This window comes from Palaemon carinicauda, chromosome 17 (genome assembly GCF_036898095.1).
Source record: "Palaemon carinicauda isolate YSFRI2023 chromosome 17, ASM3689809v2, whole genome shotgun sequence".
Classification (NCBI taxonomy): Eukaryota; Metazoa; Arthropoda; class Malacostraca; order Decapoda; family Palaemonidae; genus Palaemon; species Palaemon carinicauda.
The window spans coordinates 54998269-55019649 of NC_090741.1; the positions used below are offsets into that span (position 1 = coordinate 54998269).

The following is a 21381-nucleotide window of genomic DNA, read 5'->3' on the forward strand; positions in this document are numbered from 1 at the left end:
TTTGACTTCTGCAGGCTAAATTACTTTTCCTTTGAAAAGTCTGTCGTCGTCTTCAATTAAATTTGCAGGCTAGATGACCATTTTTTAAAACAAGAATAGTTTAGTACTAATTCCATAGCTCGGTGTAGTTTTGAACGCTAGTTTTGAAATTAATGAGCTCCCATAAATCTTAGACTAAATTAAATGACTGTGTAATAATAATTATAATAGTATACCATATAATACATTTTCTATGAAATAAATTAACTTAGTTTTCTATGAATAATCAAGCCCTCTAAGGAGTTCAAGAAGTCTAACTAAACATTTAGACTTTGATTATACCCTTTTATTTGGAGTCTTTATTATAACTTAGAAATAGTTAATTTTAATGATAGCATATTGAAAATATATTCATTGTCTCCATAAGTCTCCATAAATAAAGTTTAGAAACTTAGAATTCTGGTGACTGATAAGAAATCAGTTAACATATCTTACATACCTCTTACTGAGTTATTCTATATATATTTAAATCTAATCATACTCCTATCATTATCTCCATATAAATGTATAGCAATCCAATTATTATGAAGTTCCTGATGGAACTTTATATATCAATATATTAAGAATTGTAAAAAATAAGTTTACTTTGAAATGTATCAAATATTCAGTTGGAAAACGACAAAATAGATTATTCTTTTTAATTGATGAGATTATTAATATTGATATAATAATATAAGAACAGTTTATATTGTATCTAATTAAACTTAATAATAGTATGAATTGCTTTGAAATTGCTAGAGTCATGACAGGCCAGTTATATAAGCTAGTAATATTAGTATAAATGTTTTATATGTATGTCTATTAAGTTCCTGTATATAGTTCCTATCAAAGTAGATCTTATTTCAATAGATTAAAAAAATATGAATCACGATATGAAGATTATTTAGATACTAGGCTATACTGGTCAGGAAAAAATAATAAATAAAAAAAATGTATATCTAAATATGATAATTTTACCAGATTATTAGTGGTATTATCAAATTAATAACCTTTCTAATATATTGTTATTTGATTCCAGATAACATGGATGTTAATTTTAAAGTATATTACAAGGAGAGGAAAAAAATATTTAAAAAGTCGTTGTATATCTAAAAATAAGTTTTACCAGATTATTGTTATCAAATTAATAATTTTCTTAATTTAGATATATCTTATTCCAGACAAAATGAATGTTAAATCTAAATATTATTAAAATAAGAAATATTATTTCAGATTTGGAATGACTTTACTCCTAAATATTATATTGAGGCGCCGTTGTAAAGGTAAACCTTCATTGGAGCTACTAAGCCCAAAGGTAATTCAAATAGCTGAACTTTTCTTGTATAGGTAAATATTACTTTTCGGGCATTTCTTTCTAATTTGTCATTTATTCGTTGTTCTAAATTTATAGTTTATTGTAATAGTTAACTCTATATAGGGTATTGCAGGCTATGTAGGCTGCTAAGCTTAACCTGCGGTAGGGTTAGGCCAGACCTGCTGCTATAATCTACACCGAGAGTTACATTGAATTTATGCTTACCAGGTCATTATTTATTATGGATAATATTAGTTTATTGTAATATTTAACTTGATATAGCGAAGTGCAGGCTACGTAGGCTGCTAAGTTTGACCTACGGTAGGGTTAGGCCAGACCTGCTACTATAACCTACACTCGGTGTGACAGTCTGAACGATCCCCCGGTCTCAGAATTTTCCTTGACATTGTAATGGTTCTTCTCTGCCATTAGCTCGCTTTGCTCGCATGAAAATAAAACATCAAGCTCCGTATGTACTGGCAAGCGGTAATGTTGAGCTGCGCACGCTAACATTACAGGAAAATAAAACGACCTCGTATGCACTGGCAAACGGTAATGTTCGCGCATGCACAGATTATCAACGAGAATTCTGAGACTGGGGGATCGTTCAGACCGTCACACCGGAATGACATCAGATTTATGGCAACTTATTCCAGCATTTCGTTATTATGGATTATACAGTATTATGATAGTTAATAATAATTTCTTTTAGATTGCAGTCATACGATAGGCAGCAACTTCATAGGCAAGTTCATAGGATGTATCCTAACCTATCCTAGGATATGGAATCCTACCCTAATTGGGGCCTTCATCCTAACACGACTTAAAATTAAATAAAGCCTGTAATATTTCCTCGTTGTTTAATATATGGTAACGACACTGACTGGTGAACGCCAGACTGGGGTTCGAGTATCGCTGAAACTTGTTAGTGTCTTTGGTCGCTGCAATCTCGCCATCCTTGTGAGCTAAGGATGGGTGTGTTTAGGGAAGTCTATAGGTCTATCTGATGAGTCCTCAGCAGCTATTGCCTGGCCCTCCTTGGTCCTTGCTTGGGTGGAGAGGGGTGTTGGATGCTGAGCATATGTATATATAGTCAGACTCTAAGGCATTGTCCTGCTGGATAGGCCAATGTCACTGTCTCTTGCCTCTGCCATTCATGAGCGGCCTTTAAACCTTATAGTTTGGTGCGTACACCTATTCTGTAGCTCTACAAGGCTATTGTTGTACGGTAGTCTATTTGCTGTACATATCGTAATTTCAATAATATATGCCCCCTGTGGCCGCGGGGGCATATAAAAATTAGAATAGCGCCAACGTTATCCCTGCGTGTCGTAAGAGGCGACTAAAAGGGACGGGACGAGGGGGCTGGGAACCCCCTCTCCTGTAAAAAAATTCCTGCGAGACATCGACAAGGAGATGGAGCTGGGGGGAGAGTGACTGCTCCCCGCACTCTAGTTTTGGGGTGTTTAAATGTGCGTGGATGTAGTACGATAGAGAGTAAAAGATGTGAGATTGGAAGTATGTTTAGAAGTAGAAGGATGGATGTATTGGCCTTGTGTGAGACAAAGATGAAAGGAAAGGGTGAAGTGATGTTTGGTGAAATGTCTGGTAGTGTGTCTGGGATTGAAAGGGGAAGAGCGAGAGAGGGTGTGGCGTTATTGCTGAGTGAATGGATGACAGGTAAAGTAGTGGAATGGAAGGAGATATCATCTAGGTTAATGTGGGTAAGGGTTAGGTTGGGTAGGGAATGTTGGGCGTTTGTCAGTGCGTATGGGCCAGGTAGTGAGAAAAGTGAAGAAGATCGGAATGAGTTCTGGAATGATTTAACTAGGTGTGTAGAAGGACTGGGTAGAAGGAATTATGTAGTTATGGGTGACTTAAATGCTAGAGTGGGCGCTGGAGAGGTAGAAGGTGTCATTGGTAAGTATGGCGTACCAGGTGAAAATGAGAGTGGTGAGAGACTGGTAGACATGTGTGTTGAACAAGAGATGTTGATAGGTGCTAGCTTCTTTAAAAAGAAAGATAAGAATAAGTATACATGGGTAAGAGTGGCAAATGGAAGAGTAGTAGAAAGGGCATTAATGGATTATGTGTTGGTAACTAAAAGAATGTTTGGAAGATTGAAAGACGTGCACGTGTTTAGGGGTATGGCTAACGGTATGTCTGATCATTTTTTGGTGGAAGGAAAATTAGTTGTAGCAAAAGAGTGGGGGAATAGAGTAGGTGGATGTAAAAGGGAGGTAGTGAGGATTGAAGAGCTAATAAAACCGGGGGTAAAAAGTAAATATCAGGAAAGGTTGAAAATGGCATATGATGAGGTGAGAGTAAGAGAAACTGGTAATTTAGAGGAGGAATGGAAGTTAGTAAAAGAAAATTTTGTTGGGATTGCAAGTGATGTATGTGGCAAGAAGGTTGTTGGAGGCAGCATGAGGAAGGGCAGTGAATGGTGGAATGAAGGAGTGAAGGTGAAAGTGGAAGAGAAAAAGAGGGCTTTTGAAGAATGGCTGCAGAGTAATAGTATAGAGAAGTATGAAAAATATAGAGAGAAAAAGGTGGAAGTAAAGCGCAAGGTACGTGAGGCAAAGAGGGCAGCTGACCTGAGGTGGGGTCAGGGATTGGGTCAGTCATATGAAGAGAATAAGAAGAAGTTTTGGAAAGAAGTGAAGAGAGTAAGGAAGGCTGGCGCAAAAATTGAAGAGACAGTGAAAGATGGAAATGGAAGGTTGTTAAAAGGAGAGGAGGCAAGGAAAAGGTGGGCGGAATATTTTGAAAGTTTGCTGAATGTTGAGGATAATAGGGAGGCAAATATAACTGCTGTTCCAGGTGTTGAGGTGCCAGTGATGGGAGATGAGAATGAGAGAGAGATAACAATAGAGGAAGTGAGGAGAGCACTAGATGAAACGAGAGTAGGAAAAGCATCTGGTATGGACGGTGTGAAAGCTGAGATGTTGAAGGAAGGGGGTGTGACTGTACTTGAATGGTTGGTGAGATTGTTTAATATGTGTTTTGTGTTGTCAATGGTACCAGTAGATTGGGTTTGTGCATGTATTGTACCACTATATAAGGGTAAGGGAGATGTGCATGAGTGTTGTAATTCAAGAGGTATTAGTTTGTTGAGTGTAGTTGGAAAAGTGTATGGTAGAGTACTGATTAATAGGATTAAGGATAAAACAGAGAATGCAATCTTGGAAGTACAGGGTGGTTTTAGAAGAGGTAGGGGTTGTATGAATCAGATTTTTACAGTTAGGCAGATATGCGAGAAATATTTAGCAAAAGGTAAGGAGGTGTATGTTGCGTTTATGGATCTGGAGAAAGCATATGATAGAGTTGATAGGGAAGCAATGTGGGATGTGATGAGGTTATATGGAGTTGGTGGAAGGTTGTTGCAAGCAGTGAAAAGTTTATACAAAGGTAGTAAAGCATGTGTTAGAATAGGAAATGAAGTGAGCGATTGGTTTCCGGTGAGAGTGGGGCTGAGACAGGGATGTGTGATGTCGCCGTGGTTGTTTAACTTGTATGTTGATGGAGTGGTGAGAGAGGTGAATGCTCGAGTGCTTGGACGAGGATTAAAACTGGTAGGCGAGAATGACCATGAATGGGAGGTAATCAGTTGTTGTTTGCGGATGATACTGTACTGGTAGCAGACACAGAAGAGAAGCTTGACCGACTAGTGACAGAATTTGGAAGGGTGTGTGAGAGAAGGAAGTTGAGAGTTAATGTGGGTAAGAGTAAGGTTATGAGATGTACGAGAAGGGAAGGTGGTGCAAGGTTGAATGTCATGTTGAATGGAGAGTTACTTGAGGAGGTGGATCAGTTTAAGTAATTGGGGTCTATTGTTGCAGCAAATGGTGGAGTGGAAGCAGATGTACGTCAGAGAGTGAATGAAGGTTGCAAAGTTTTGGGGGCAGTTAAGGGAGTAGTAAAAAATAGAGGGTTGGGCATGAATGTAAAGAGAGTTCTATATGAGAAAGTGATTGTACCAACTGTGATGTATGGATCGGAGTCGTGGGGAATGAAAGTGATGGAGAGACAGAAATTGAATGTGTTTGAGATAAAGTGTCTGAGATGAAGTGTCTGAGGAGTATGGCTGGTGTATCTCGAGTAGATAGGGTTAGGAACGAAGTGGTGAGGGAGAGAACGGGTGTAAGAAATGAGTTAGCGGCTAGAGTGGATATGAATGTGTTGAGGTGGTTTGGCCATGTTGAGAGAATGGAAAATGGTTGTCTGCTAAAGAAGGTGATGAATGCAAGAGTTGAGGGGAGAAGTACAAGAGGAAGGCCGAGGTTTGGGTGGATGGATGGTGTGAAGAAAGCTCTGGGTGATAGGAGGATAGATGCGAGAGAGGCAAGAGAGCGTGCTAGAAATAGGAATGAATGGCGAGCGATTGTGACGCAGTTCCAGTAGGCCCTGCTGCTTCCTCCGGGGCCTTAGATGACCGCGGAGGTAGCAGCAGTAGGGGAGTCAGCATTATGAAGCTTCATCTGTAGTGGAAATGTGGGAGGTTGGGCTGTGGCACCCTAGCAGTACCAGCTGAACTCGGTTGAGTCCCTGATTAGGCTGAAGGAACATAGAGAGTAGAGGTCCCCTTTTTGTTTTGTTTCATTGTTGGTGTCGGCTACCCCCCAAAATTGGGGGAAGTGCCTTGGTATATAGATAGTTCCGCAGGGTGACTATTCTCTTAGGGTATTCAATAGTATAGGATATATTTTATAGTGTTCAGTTTAGTCAGCTGCTGTTTGTCCAAAATTAGTATAACTTTCACCTAATCGCCTAAATATACTGTAAATAACTATTTTATTGAACTGTACGTGAAATGTGATTTAAATATACGAGGAAGATTGTGACGTTTATCACGTCAATTCCACTGCTGCTCGTCTACCTTTTTGTATCATGATATTATTTTTATTAACCCGAGAGATATACTTTGTATAACGCAGATCTCTGGTCTGGTATGGTGTAGCACCATTGGTTAGGTTAGGTTAAGTTAAACTGTTGTCCATCAATTACTGCTTGGTTATTATATACAGTTACAGTATTATTATTATTACTAGCAAAGTTACAACCCTAGTTGGAAAAGCAGGATGCTCTAAGCCCAAGAGCTCCAACAGAGAAAAAATAGAAAATAGACCAGTGGGGAAAGGAACCTATAAACTAGAGAATTACCTCATTTCAATATGTGCTCAGTTTATAATCTAGCTTAATCTTTTATCCAATTTTTCTAATTGGTGTTGGGTAGGAAAGTAGCACCTTATTTTCTACCCCTAAATTTCATGTTATGAAGGAGATATGATTCTAAACCTACTTAAGATGTTCTAATTTTAAGATATATAGACACTAATACTTAAGACCAAATGATGCTTGAAAAATACTGTAACAAATAAGGCAATATTTGTGAACAAACTAAAGTTATATATTGCTCTTAAAACTTATTCCAGTGTATCTGTAAATTAAACCCAAATATCTGAATTAGAAATGATCTTTTGCCCAAGTTTTACTCCTGTATATCCCTTCGTTGAAAAGTCACACGAGCTGCAATCTCGATATCGTAATCTTTATTAATAAAAACCTTGAGTGTCTTCTACAATAACCTTTAAACAGTTGGTTAGAAAATTCCTTTGCTCTTACCTTGTTCCTCAGTCCATTTCCTTTCCACTACAAACTTGTTTAACTGTCCTTCTATAAGTGCTATTTCTGTCGGAAATCTCTGTAACACCTGTCGGTTTTCACCACGTTTGCACTTTGGGGAAAAAAGCAACCTTTACTGTGCACTTCTCCGTTAATTTTTCCCTCTATTGTCAAGTTGAAATTTGTTACTTGCCGTATTTTCCCCCCTTTTTATCCTTCCTATTTCTTGTTTGTCCTATTTGCCACTAGCTGCATTGAGAGATCAGTACAGTATGTTAATCCTTACATGAAATACCAGAAGCAAATACATTATAGCAATAGTTGTAGATCATTGTTGCAAAAGAAGGCAAAAATCTAATGCTTGATCCAAACAGGAAATTTACCAGTCCTAAGTGAGGTCAGGTCCTAATAGTCTCTCTCTCGGAAAACTGTATCCTTTTCAAGGGAGTGAGCTATGGTTTACCCAGATCCCTGGTCAAATACTGTAGGGCAATATTCCTTAAGTAGGTTAAGTTATGATGTATATTTTTCCATAGGTATCTTTCCATGTCTGTTTTTGGTGAATTTATTTAAATAAATTGAACTTAAAAACATCCTCAATAAACATCATCATCATCTCCTACGCTTGTTGACACAGACACAAAGGGCCTTGGTTAGATTTCCTGTTTTCACTATCTTGAGGTTTTAATTCAATAATTCTCCATTCATCATCTCCTACTTCACGCTTCATAGTCCTCAGCCATGTGGGTCTGGGTACTCCACCTCTTCTAGTGCCTTGTGGGGCCCAGCTGAATGTTTGGTGAACTTATCTCTCTTGGGGAGTGCGAAGAGCATGCCCAAACCATCTCCATCTACCCCTCATCATGATCTCGTCCACGTTTGGCACTGGAGTAATCTCTTATAGTTTCATTTCTAATCCTTTAATAAACACTTTAGAAATATCGAACTTCAAGGAAACCTTAGTATGTTTCAAGATGCAAATTTTGAATTGCCATGGATTAATGTGCTTGGTATGTTATATTGTGTTTAGTTTACCCGTTTACCGTTACCATCAGACGGTAAGCTGTATTTCTGGGTCGACCTGTGATGGCCGGCGAAAAAGTCCTTCTTTGTACTTTTTCTGATATAAATCTTCCAAATATACCAGAGAAAATTAAAAGCATGGAATGCAGAGGTTACAACCCTCGCGCGAGCACCTTGTTGGTGTCGTATATCTAACAAGGGCGTTTGTAAAACACTATTCACAGGCTGTCTTCCATTTAGATAATCCCTTCATCAAAGGGGGAGGGCCGTGACAGGCCCTAGAGAATACAGTTGGGTTACCCTACCGACACCTACCACTCGCGCTCACCAGGTCATCCTTCTGTTTTGGACTTGCCCGCTAAGTTGATAAGTGTTTTGCCCAGTGTTTTTCGAAGTGATTGTCGTTAATTCAACATGACTGACGTTGATACTTCACCCTTACCAATGTTAAGTACCATAGTTTGTTTTGGCAGCTTTTGACAGTACTGGGCATTTGTTCTGTTTCCAATATGGTGGTTTTTAGTTTTGGAAGCGATTGTCCGGCCGAGGTATCGGCAGCCATTTTGTGTTATGTTCGCTTCGGTAAATATTCTAGTTAATTTTGCCCATCTGGTACTCTGTCATCTAGGTTATATCACTTACGTTTTATGGCCTTTTAGTGTTATCATTAATTTTTACTATGGTATTTATTTGCTTGCAAGTCCAATTTGGACCTACGAAGAATAGCGATTTAAAGAATAGCGAATTAAAGTTTAGCGATTTAGTCTGTTAGTTTGTACTCGCCTCAGTGGCTTCGATTTAGACTATATCCATGTTTATTTGTTACGTTGTCGTTATTCTTCGTTCTTGGTTTTTACAATTACTAAGAAAAGCAATCAATTTTATTAATGTTCTTGTTTTATTGTGTGATGTTAGTTTTTTTATTATGTAACCTTGAGAGCGAAAACAGAGACTGCTCGTTCCCTGTTCTACAGATATGAGTTATCCCTTCTCTCGTTTTCTTTGTTAGCTCGAGTAAGAGAGGTGAATTTCCCGTTCTCCGTTTTTATACGATCACGAGTTATTCAGGCCTCCTCTTAGTATCAGAGTTGATGATAGTACGTTTAATATTATAAACGTTTTTATTGATGTGGTTACTGTTAATATAGCTAACACTATTAATAGGTACGTTAGTGTATGAGTCATTAATTGGGGTCGTTTTATACCGACACCCTTAGCTCCGCCTTGAGTTATGCTCTGCTATATGGATACTCATTGGGTGAGAACTAGTTAACGTTCAGGAGCAGATTTTGGAGTGCAACGGTGAAATCCGGCACTCGGACTCCGGCTGAAGCCTTTTACACACGAACCTTTGTCATGTTTGATCATAATTACACCGTTACGGCCGGCTTCACGGGAGATAACACAATCATTCATTGAGGTTAATGTTATCGTACCGGGAACGGTCACGATATCACGGTGACGGGCCTTTGCTACCGGATCTCCGGTACAAACAGAGATCAAGCAGACGGAACCGGAGTTAACAATGTGATACCGATGAAGACTTCACAGTTTCATTATTACGGTCCCTTTTTCATCGAATCTCCGGCTTCACTGGAGATAACACAAACATTCAGTATTAGAGAATGTTATCGTACCGCTGAGGATCACGTTTTCACGATGACGGACCTTTGTCACTAGTTCTCCGTTACAAACAGAGATCAATCAGACGATCAGAATCAGGGTATGAACCCCTTTTTCATAAATAATCACAATATCGTTATTACGATCCTTTTCATCGAATCTCCGGCTTAACCGGATATCGTACAGGCGATCAGCATTGAGGTTAATATTAGTTTTCCTCTGGTGTTCACGTTGTCACTATGACGGACCTTTGTACCGGGGATTGTTACCGGAGCTCCGGTACAGACAGAGATCACTCAGACCACGGGTGGCCAATCTCTTGTTTTTGCTGTAAAGGAAAGGATTTAACATGAATACAAAGTAAACTGTACTTACTTTAATGGCACTTTGAATTTGCGTTGGTAATATTCATTAGTTATTCTTGAAAGTCCAAATAAAAATATATGAACATAACTATGCCTATATTTATGCATATATTTAATTCTAACTAGGTATAAATATGGATAAATATCCATACAACATCGTGTTCAAATAGAAATAAATTGATTATGCCTATATTTATGCATTTTCAATTCTAACTATGCCTAAATATGAATAAATATCCATACAACATAGTGTTCAAATAGAAATAAATTGATTGTGCCTATATTTGTGCATATTCAATTCTAACTATACCTAAATATGAATAAATATTCATACAACATCGTGTTCAAATAGAAATAAATTGATTATGCCTATATTTATGCATATTCAATTCTAACTATGCCTAAATATGAATAAATATCCATACAACATAGTGTTCAAATAGAAATAAGTTTCCACTCAGTACTGGGAACCAAACGTTGGCCCCTTCTAATGAAGAGCCGGGTCGAGACTAACCATGCCATGAGAGGCTATCTACTGTTCCTTGAAACTCTGGTCAGTGAACAGATGAATCAATAGAATACTAATAGCCAGTAAATAATGTTAGACCCGGTTCTGAACGTCTGAGTCAGGGGTGGCCAACCTGTGGCGGATGCGCCAACAGTGTCACATTTCATGAATACAAGTGTCGAACTATACCCCAAAAGATAGTACATTAAATGAATTTTCTTTAAAATTGATTTTTATGAGTTATACAGCTGATCCCAGCCTGTGAATAGGATCACTAACCAAAGTTCAAGGAACATCCAGACTTATGTCCCCTTTCTTTTACAGAAGGTTCGCCTACATGGTTCCCGTCAGGATGATGATGAATCTCTCTGGCCTGCAAGAGAGGCTCTCCGCCCTTGGTTATCAAGGTTGGGAAGAAATGCTCCATCTAGAGGTCCCTATCTCCTCAGAGTGTCCTCTCTAAGGTTGGACGACGACCCCATGGACGGGCAGGTAGGTGGGGATGAGTTTTGAGCCTTCAGCTTTGCAATTACCTACGTCACCGACCTAGGACCCTTAATGGATCCTGATGTTCATGTTACCCTGCATAAACCGTGACTGCTAAAAGCAACACATTCTAGGGAAAACCAAGGGGCTATGACGGAGCTCAAAAGTATGGTAGTGAGTCGGATCCGTTCAGGAACTCAGAAGTTTCCCCCTACAGCCCCAGGTATATCGAAGTAACCTCCTTCGATAAAAACAACGCATAGAGATTTGCCTTACATGTTCCATATATAGATGGTACCATAAATCTGGATGGCATAGACGTCCTCCCTCTGGGGGACCTAGAATTTACTCCCAGGTACTAGAATTCCCGTTCAACGGATTCGTTCGATTGAAAGAGATTGCCTTGGTTAGGTTAGACAAGGTACCGAAGGTAACAGTATTATTTCCTAAAGGGCAGGCCCGATCTGTCTGGACCAGGATGTTGTCAGTCTGGGGGGTACGATAATTCCAAGATCTGCCCTTCCAATTCGACCTACACGTTTGATGGTCTGATCGGGTTAGTTGTGGGAAATACGTTCTGTCTGAGGCCTCTATCAGACAGGAATCGATAGTCGGTTACCCACTCGTCATCACAGCCTCCCTCTGATTCGACGTCTATGCATCCAAATCCCCCTCATCAGGTGGTCTACCTCACTGATTCACCAGGTACACAGCCCAACCCCGTTGGGATGTTTTACCTGCATACAGCCCTAGATCCGAACCCTCAGGCTCCTCTCGTGGACACCAGAGAGGAAGCTACAGGAGTAGAAGACAGTCTCGCCATCGAGACGGACCTAGAAAAAAGGGGGCTCGGAGAAGGAAAGTACCTAGATTCACCCCCTCACAACGCGGTGGTCCCGGTAGGGGGTAGACTTTACCACTTTTGAGACCATTGGACCTTCGGTCTGTGGGCTCATAGCATAATCTCTAAAGGTTTGAGGTGAAAATGGCCACAAGGTCCTCCTCCTCCACCAGTGACCTTCTCCCAGAAATCCACTCCCATCCTGGAAGAGTACACCACAGGGTTACTCAAGAAGAAGCAATCAAACGGGATCGATCACTGAAGTTCCAAAGCCACCTGTTCACAATTCCGAAAAGGCTTGGCGGCATTGAGAGTGGACCTGGACTTGTCAAGCTAAACTCTTACATTCTCTGCGACAAGTTCCGGATGTTGACTATCTCTCATGTACGGACCTTACTTCCCCGTAGGACCGTCACCACCTCTGTCGATCTTACCGACGACTATTATCTTGCGCCTTTAGCTCGAAACTTCTCTTCTTATCTGGGTTTCCGCCTAAGCAGGAAAGCCTTTGTGTTCAAGACATGCCCTTTGGCCTCAACATTGATCCCAGGATATTCACGAATCTGGGAGAGAGAGTGTTAGAACAACTCAGGAACCAAGAGATAGAGATCATTGCTTATCTGGCCGGTTGGCTCATTTGGGCCCGGCCAGTCATAGAAGGCAACAGAGCTACGAAGGAATTATTTCAATTTCTCGACAACCTGTGATTTCGGGTCAATCTCCAAAAAATCTCGCCTGCAACCATCAGTCCGCTTAGAATGGTTAGCCATTCAGTGGGACCTTTCGAAGCACACGTTGTCTCTCCCTTCCAAAAGGTAAGAGGAATAGTTTCCAAGATCAAAAAATTTTCTCAAACACAAACAGGTGTCCGAAGAGCCTTAGAAAGTATCCTCGGACTTTTCCAATTCACTTCAGTAACAGATCTAATAAAAGCCAAACTCAAAGACATCAATCGAGTTTGGAGAAAGAGAGCTACAGTACCTATAAGAGACATGGTCTCGAAGGTCCCCTCTGTCTTGAAAATGAGACTACGCCCATGGTCCGAACCGAAGGACCTCTCCAAATCGGTTCCTCTACAATTCCCACCTCCACAAGTGACATTCCATACAGCCGCGTCTCTAAGTGGATGGGGGGATTACTCCGAACATCAGATGTTTCAGGTTCTTGGTCACTCTCCATGAAACAGTCCCATATCATTGTTCTCAAAGCCATGGCAGTGTTCTTGACCCTGAAGAGAGACTCTCCTCCGAGGTCGACCCACATCAGAGTAGTGTCAGACAGCACAGACGCAGTACACTACGTCAACAGGGGAGGATCCAAGTCGCCCAACCTGAATCAGATCCTGGTCACTATCTTCGCCTGGGCAACAGAAGAGAACTGGTTCCTGTCAGCACCTCACCTAGCGGGAGGCCAGAATGTGAGAGCGGACTCACTATCCAGGACGGATCCACTGGAGTCAGAATGGTCTCTAGACATAATTTCATTCCGGTGGATACTCAGGCTCGTTCCAGGCCTCCAGGTAGATCTATTCGCAACTCAGATGAATCACTAACTTCCTTGTTATGTGACCCCAACCCTGGACCCTCGGGCTTATGCCATGGACGCATTACCCCGGGATTGGAACCATTAGAAGAAGATTTCCCTATCTCCCCCAGGGAATCTTCTAAAAACTTTTACACAAACTACGCTCCTTCCGGGGCGCAGTGGCTTTAGTACCACCTCACTGGCCAAGAACAGTTGGTTTCCTCTCCTCCTCGAGTTGAAACTCAGTCCCATCCGGATCCCGTTCCTCAAACTGACCCGAGTATCCAAACTCACTGTGTCAGATTACTCAAGGATAGCCAAAACTCTAACTTTGTGGACTACAGGAAGTTGGCAGCTCGTAGAGATGCGAACATTGAACCGGAAACGATCTCTTCATCGAATGGGACAAAAAGGGACTCGACAATTCGCCAATATGATTCGGCCGTTAACAACTAGTAGGTCCCCTAAGAGTGCAGACCATACTCGTATGTCCCCGCATTTAGCCATCTCTTTCTTGAGGTTCCTATTTGACAAAGGCCTAACAGTTAGCACTTTAACCACCATCAAGTCAGCTTTGAAGAAGATCTACCTTGTTGGGTTCAACATTAACCTAGCTGATGCCTATTTCTCATCAACCCCAAAAACATGTGCTAGGCTTCGACCTTCGGTTCGGCCACAAAAGGACTCTTGGTCTCTGAACGGTGTTCTCAAACTTGCGATGGACACGGACAATGAATCCTGCTCTTATATCACTCTTCTTAGGAAGACTTTATTTCTAACGGCTATGGCCTCAGGTGATGGAACATCAGAACTAGCAGCTCTCACGAAACCCGGAAAACATAGATTTCCTCCCTTCAGCCGAAGTACTCCTTTTCCAGACAAAGCTTCCCTAGCTAAAAAATGAGGATCCGCAAAATAGGTGCTCCTCTCGGAAGATTATTCTTCATCCCCAGGATTTTTCTCCGTGTACAGTCACACTCTCAAGCCCCTTTTTAGCTAGAACTGCCACCCGCTCGTCTGGCCCCTTGGTTATCAGGGAACAAGGAGGTACTATTTCCATTAACGGTATCAGGCAACAAATCCTCTACTTCATTAAACATACTAATCCGGAATCATTTCCCCAGGCTCATGATATACGGACAGTAGATGCCTCCAACAATGACTTCCAGAACAGGGACTTTGATGATTTTAAAAAATATACGGGTTGGAAATCCCCTATGGTTGTCAAACGCCAATATCTAAAGATCTTACAGGCCCTTAAATACCCGACGATGGCAGAGGGGAGCCTTATCTCTCCCCATTAATCTCCTCTTCTTCCTTTCTTCCATCTCTTCTCTTCTCCCTCCTACCCGCCACTCACACCACGTCGCCGCTCTCCTTGGTAGTTCGTTAGCCCTATGATATTTGCCATGTTTAATTCCTATGGTTTAACTGTTATTGTAGTTACCGTTCCTTTAATGTTTAGATATACTTAGACATGTAAGGTTTGATGCCTTTTGCGATTCGACACTCAGTTGGTTCCTTGTCGTCATTATTATTTAACCTTACGTTCCCTATGTCATTTGGCTGGTTGGTAATTGGACGATTACTTTATTATATCATAGTATTGTCGTACATGGTGATTGTATTCTCCTCATTATGTTATTAATTTATTGGGCTTGGAAGGCATTCTCTGGTACTTTTTCGCCGGCCGTCACAGGTCGACCCAGAAAAGGGATTTTGACGAAGGAAAAATCTATTTCTGGGGAGAGACCTGTGACGCCCGGCGAAACCCTTCCCGATTATTTTTGTACGGACCCACCCTTTTTCCTTGCCAAGCCATATGTTCTTGCAGAAGGATGACCTGGTGAGCGCGAGTAGTAGGTGTCGGTAGGGTAACCCAACTGTATTCTCTAGGGCCTGTCACGGCCCTCCCCCTTTGATGAAGGGATTATCTAAATGGAAGACAGCCTGTGAATAGTGTTTTACAAACGCCCTTGTTAGATATACGACACCAACAAGGTGCTCGCGCGAGGGTTGTAACCTCTGCATTCCATGCTTTTAATTTTCTCTGGTATATTTGGAAGATTTATATCAGAAAAAGTACAAAGAAGGACTTTTTCGCCGGGCGTCACAGGTCTCTCCCCAGAAATAGATTTTTCCTTCGTCAAAATCCCTTAATGAAATTGCTACTATAGTGTGAGAGAGAAGGAATTTAAATTTCCTTTTCCCATTTCTTATGAATTTCTTTCTCTTTCAGGTGATTGATATAAATACGGGTACAGTATTGTATATAAAAGCAATTTATGAATTTCATTTGTGAAAGTTTTAAGTTCTTGATAAATGCTTAAGAAACAAGGCTACTGGAGATTTATACTCTTTTCTTTAGTGTGTGTGTGTTTTCCTTAAAGAAGTACTTTAAAAATTATACTTGTTTATCATATTGACTGAGTTGTATTAGGCATTATTATATGAATAATTTTGAATTATTTTTCTTAGGTCATATACAGTACTGTACAGCATATGAGTAGATTATGAATATGAATTAAAATATCTTATTATTAAGCATTACAGAAGCTCTAATTATCACTATAATTCCTCCAGGGTTAAAGTATTTTCATTCTCTTAGTGTCGGCCAGAACATGAAAACTTAGATCATAAAAGAATACAGTATGTCGGACTTACGGTGCAGTTATAAGGGCATGGGTTCGGACACATCGTACCACCTTTGCCTCTCTCTATCCATGATATGTTGCCCAATACTGTATTGCCTTGACACTTTTTCCTTGGGTAGTTTAATGGCTGTTCAAAAAGTTACATAGTTCTCCCAGTTCCCTCTTGGGACAGATAAATCTCTCCTTTCCATGCATAAGCTTGATATGAGTCTGGGATTACAAGTTAAATGTCTGGCTAATTCTACCTTTTTTTCCCCCTCTTTGGTATGAAGGGTCAAAGCTGAGCATTTTCTGGGTCGGACTATGATGTTGGTAAGCCTTTAATTGAGTACCCTTCCACAAAGACTCGGCCCTTTTCAACAAGGGGGAGGACAGGTTATGAAAGTCTCTAACCATAAATAAATTTTCTTATTAACTTAGGGATAAGAAACTACCTCAAACATAATCTTCCTTCATTGAGGAAGATGGTATTTTAAATAAATTTTCATATAATTACCTTTGGGATAAGAACTACCTCCAACATCATCTTCCTTCATTAAGGAAGATCAGATTTTTTCATGGCAGAATCTAGTTTCTCGTGAACTTTACAGGCCTAGGTTGTAATGGCCTCTACCTCCCATACATGCTGTGGTCTATGAGGTTTGTGGCAATTTTTCCTCTCTCGTCTGGATCCGGAAGATGACATTCTTAAAGGGGACAAACTTACCCATTCTATTCACAGGGAGGGCCTCTTACCAACAAGCGAGTCTCCTACATAATACATGAAGGATTACAATATGTGAGTTTGGTAACAAATAGCAAATTTTAAAGATAATTATATTTTTCTCCATTATGCAAACCTATGTCCTTTGTATTTTATTCCGATCAACCACTCTACATCCCAAGCCCAAAGGTCCAAACTAGGTGGGGTGTCTCGCTTACTCTTCATTTTCTATCTACAGCATAGTACAGTGTTCTGTTTCAACAACTGTTTCAGTGTGCCAGTTTGACTACGAAATCAGGTTTTTAACTTTGTATAGCAGGGAGGAAACAAATTCTCTTTAAAATATTCTATATCTGGACAGATATGGAGTTACAATTAATATGTATCAAGGCTCTGAAACTGTACCCCTCCCAATAAAAGGAAACCTATACTTAATAAGTTTTCAGGTAAACAAATCGTAAATTAGTCACTAGATCCAAACAAGTGTTTGATTAAAGTTCTTGGTTTTGTCAAAATACTATGTACTTCTGTGAATTTATTTTCCACTGAAGTTATCTATTCATCTATTTATGATATGACCCTCTGTGCTTTCATTTCTGATTAATATTCATGCTCTGCTATATGTATTTTCAGGCTGTTGCAACAATTTGTATGGGAAGTGGCACAATTGTCAGAAATGTGATCTTGTCTCTCACAGAAGCCCACTTAAGTGACAGCTATGACACAAAATAACAAACGCAAGGTATTGTAACAAGTACTTCTGTATTGATATTTCGTGTAACGGTGGTATATGTTTACCAAAAAAAAAATATATATATTTTATATTCTATATTCCATTTCTGTTTGGAAATACAATACTGTACTGGTAGAAATTCAGTTGGGTAATTAGTTCTTAAGGTCAATCGTGTACTTTTACTTCATATGTTTGTAGATATATAGAGAATGTACAAGAACAGAAAAATAAGTTAGCATAGTTAGACAGAGAGAAGGAATCGACATTTATTGCATGATATAAAAAGTGCATAACAGTAGTCGCAAGTAAGAAAAGCAAATATTAATATACGGTATCTTCTGTTATTTATGGAATTTATTTTTTCAGATGGATAAAATTTTAATGTGCTCATGTCTATATATGTGTTTGAGAAGTTGACATACAAGCAGACCTAATGATGGGTGGGTAATTTGAAGCCTTTTTTTTTTTCTATACAGTGCAGTATTTTCATTTATCATTATTTGGTTTTACTTTCTCTTGTCATCTATAAAGTACAGCTGTTGTGAAGGCCGGCTCATTGAGGGTTTGAAGCCATAACCTGGTGATATACTTTTTAAAGTGTATTTTTTTAATTTTTATTCTCTCTACACAGTCCTTCCATGTGTAACTCAAACGTTCATAATATGTAGTTGATTGTTTAAACTACAGTATTATTTCAAAGAGTCTAGGGAAATGGTCATAATGATATTAGTTTTAGTAGGGTTAGGTATTTTCAAAATCCCTCTAGTATGGTAGCCTGAGTTTCCCCTGTTGGTCCAGAAAACTCGACCAGTTCCTCTTATCCGATAATTTGCATTGGAATTTGTTTTCAGACTCCTTTTTTTTTCTTTAAATTTTTAGATTGTAGCATTAATTCATCCAATGTGGTTGGTTGATTACCTCGGATATGTATTTAAAGTCTTTGAAGTTTATGACATGTGATACACGCTCTACTACACGATTATATAATGATCCTAGATTTACTCTCGATGTTTATTGCTTGCCGTTTTAAGCTTTGTTTTATGGTCAATCAATGTTCTAAGTGTTTGGGTCTGAATGAGAGGCAGATGGCCATTTAGATCATTTATAGGAATAGACGGGAGAATAAGTTTGCCAAGAGATTAAAGAGAGCTACTAATCAAGGGTCTGATATTCTTTCTCTTGGATGTCGCACAAATAGTTTTGATGAAACTGTTGTCTATCATTGAGTCTTTATTCTTACTAAATTGGAGTTTATTGTGCTTGGTTCCACAGAATTAATCATGTAGTTGTAAAGGCACATTGCTTGATGTATGCAATTCATTGCATGGCAATGAGAATTTCCTTCCTCCCTTCCATCTGATCGACTATCATCAATGCATTTCTCACGACAAAAGAAAAACGGCTTTACTTTTAATCATCAGTTTGGACTCCACAACTTTCCACGATATTTTTAGGTATTTAGATTGGTTAAATGAAATCGTATTTATAGAAATTCTTTGATTCTATGAAACTACTTCTTCTAAGGCCGCAACTTTTCCCACCGTTATGTGGGGTCGATGTTTCTGGCCAGCGTTGTACATCTACCTCTGTCCCACACTTCATCACCACTTAATCCCTTTGATCGAAGATCATCCCTGATACAGTCCATCCACCTTCGCTTTGGTCTCCTTCTCGTTCCCAGCACCTCCATTTCAGTCACTTCATTTCCACTGAGGGGGGCAAGCCAGCCTCAACTTGGTGCCGGTCCCAAGTCCTGGTAAAGGGGGAGGGTTGGCGGCAGGAAAGGTATTCGGCCATGAAAAATTAGCTAAAATCAATATAGCCAGTGGAGATTTGCATCTATGAAACAAATAGTCTTAAAGATTGTATGGTATTTTTGCTACCATTTTGATTTAGTGTCTCCTGTAGAAAGTCCCTCAGCTTACAAACTTGACAGGTTCCAAGAAGCTGTTTTTAAAATAAATTGTAAGTCTGTTTTTTTTTTTCTTTTTTTTTTGGGGGGGGGGGAGCATAGAGTAAGCTTCACCTAACTCGTATCTCTACAGTTTTCAGCTGCAAAGATCAACAGATAAGTCCTGTTTCCTATTGTAAAGGCCCTCTGCTTACTGAATTAAATTCTTTGTTTTATTACAGTATTCCATTATGAAGTTTTGATACAAAATTTTTGAAGATTTGATTTCAGTTGTATTTGATTTTATCACCATATGTTTGCAAGTTGTGGATCTACTGTACTCTTATTTTAAATAAGAAATAATCTCTAATATTGTCTTTTTATTGCAGGTGTCATGGGTAACTCCAGCGTTTGATGATTTTGACTTTCCCCCTCCTGCAACAGAACGTAAAGTCAAGCATTCGAAAGATGCGGGGACATCGTCGGGTAGCGGAGGAAAAAGGCTTCCGAAAGCATTGGTATGTTCCATTACTTCATCATCATCATCGTTTTTAATCCTGTCCTGCCATTTAACCCTTTTACCCCCAAAGGACGTACTGGTACGTTTCACAAAAGCCATCCCTTTACCCCCATGGACGTACCGGTACGTCCTTGCAAAAAAATGCTATAAAAATTTGTTTTTCATAGTTTTTGATAATTTTTTTTAGAAAATTCAGGCATTTTCCAAGAGAATGAGACCAACCTGACCTCTCCATGACAAAAACTAAGGCTGTTAGAGCAATTTAAAAAATATATACTGCAAAATGTGCTGGGAAAAAAATAACCCCCTGGGGCTTAAGGGTTGGAAATTTCCAAAAACCCGGGGGGTAAAAGGGTTAACTCCCAATATTCTTCTGAGGGCTTTGTTCTCAAATCTACAAAATCTACTGGAAATTACTTTCATTATCTCTTAGGAGTTATGAGTTATGGTTTTTTTTATCATGAACTTTTTCACTTAGAGTTTAAGTTACAGTATTGTTTCTTTATCTTTTTTGGGCTCGATACCATTAAACCCGTAATGATGACAGATTTATACTAAGTCCTTGGAATTTATCCATATTTACCAGTAGTGAAGGTTTGGTAGAGAATACAATGTAATGAAAGAGGATACTTTTAGGTAATTTCTTAAACTAAAGTACCTCTGTTATAGAAAACCTACTGGTTCTGTCCACAAACTTAAACTTTGCCTAATATCTTATTGATAATGTCAATGTTTTTCTGTACTACAAGGAACAATTATAGTAAAAAATTATATGTTGAATTGAGTGCAATAACGTTAGAATTATCAAAGTTTTGTATTTATGAACAGTTTCAACAGGCTGGGTATCTCCTAAGAGCTTTAGGCCACTCAAGATACAAAGATGGTGATTTTTTAAAGTACAGTACTGATGATATACAAGAGTGTACGAGCATATGCCCACCTATATTAGCTGTCCGATTATCTTGGGATCTCTCATGATAAAAGAATAGGTTACAGTCAAGTAATAGGTGTATTGTGTAACAAATCAAAAATTTTCTGGGAGAATAATGGGACATCAGTGAATGCTGTCTCAAACAGTGGAAGATGAAATTCTTGCTGCTTTTAGAACCCAGTGTTTTGCCCATGCTAGTAAAGTGCTGTGCTATTGTCTGATTACTTTTTCTTCTTTTCAAGGTGTTTGATTTCTTCTATATGTAATTGTCTGATTTACTAATAGGATTTCCGTGAAACAGATTAACTATAGAATCAATAGTTCTTCTATGGCAAGCTTATGTATGCAGTACAGTGTTCTATCTATACCATACATTAGTCTAATTTACTTTTTTATTTATTTATATTTGCATGATTACAGGTAATCATTTGGTTATAGAAATTGAAGCAGATGTGTAATTTGTATAAATAGTCTTTTGAGATCTATAAAGAAGCCTTATGGAATACTTCAGTAGTTAATTTTTTCAGCAGCATTTTTTTCCATTTTTTACTTCTTGTCCCTTTTACTTTAAGAAATAAGGGAATAAATTCAAATTTATTAAAAGTGGTAATATCTTCCTAC

The 21381-nt window shown here is 39.2% G+C and overlaps 1 protein-coding gene across 4 annotated transcripts in view; it reads left to right on the forward strand.

Moving 5' to 3' along the window:
- The window catches only part of Rad17 (Rad17 checkpoint clamp loader component), a 91132-nt gene that overhangs the window by 4730 nt on the left and 65021 nt on the right, over positions 1-21381 (forward strand). For 2 of the 4 annotated variants that reach the window (XM_068391013.1, XM_068391014.1), the window contains exons 2-3: positions 17319-17427; positions 19699-19827. In XM_068391013.1, coding sequence (XP_068247114.1) covers positions 17404-17427; positions 19699-19827 — 153 coding nt within the window. In that variant the 5' untranslated portion in view covers positions 17319-17403. Of the gene's footprint in view, positions 1-1251; positions 1366-17318; positions 17428-19698; positions 19828-21381 lie in introns of all 4 variants that reach the window. The other 2 variants (XM_068391012.1, XM_068391011.1) reach the window with 2 other exon arrangements.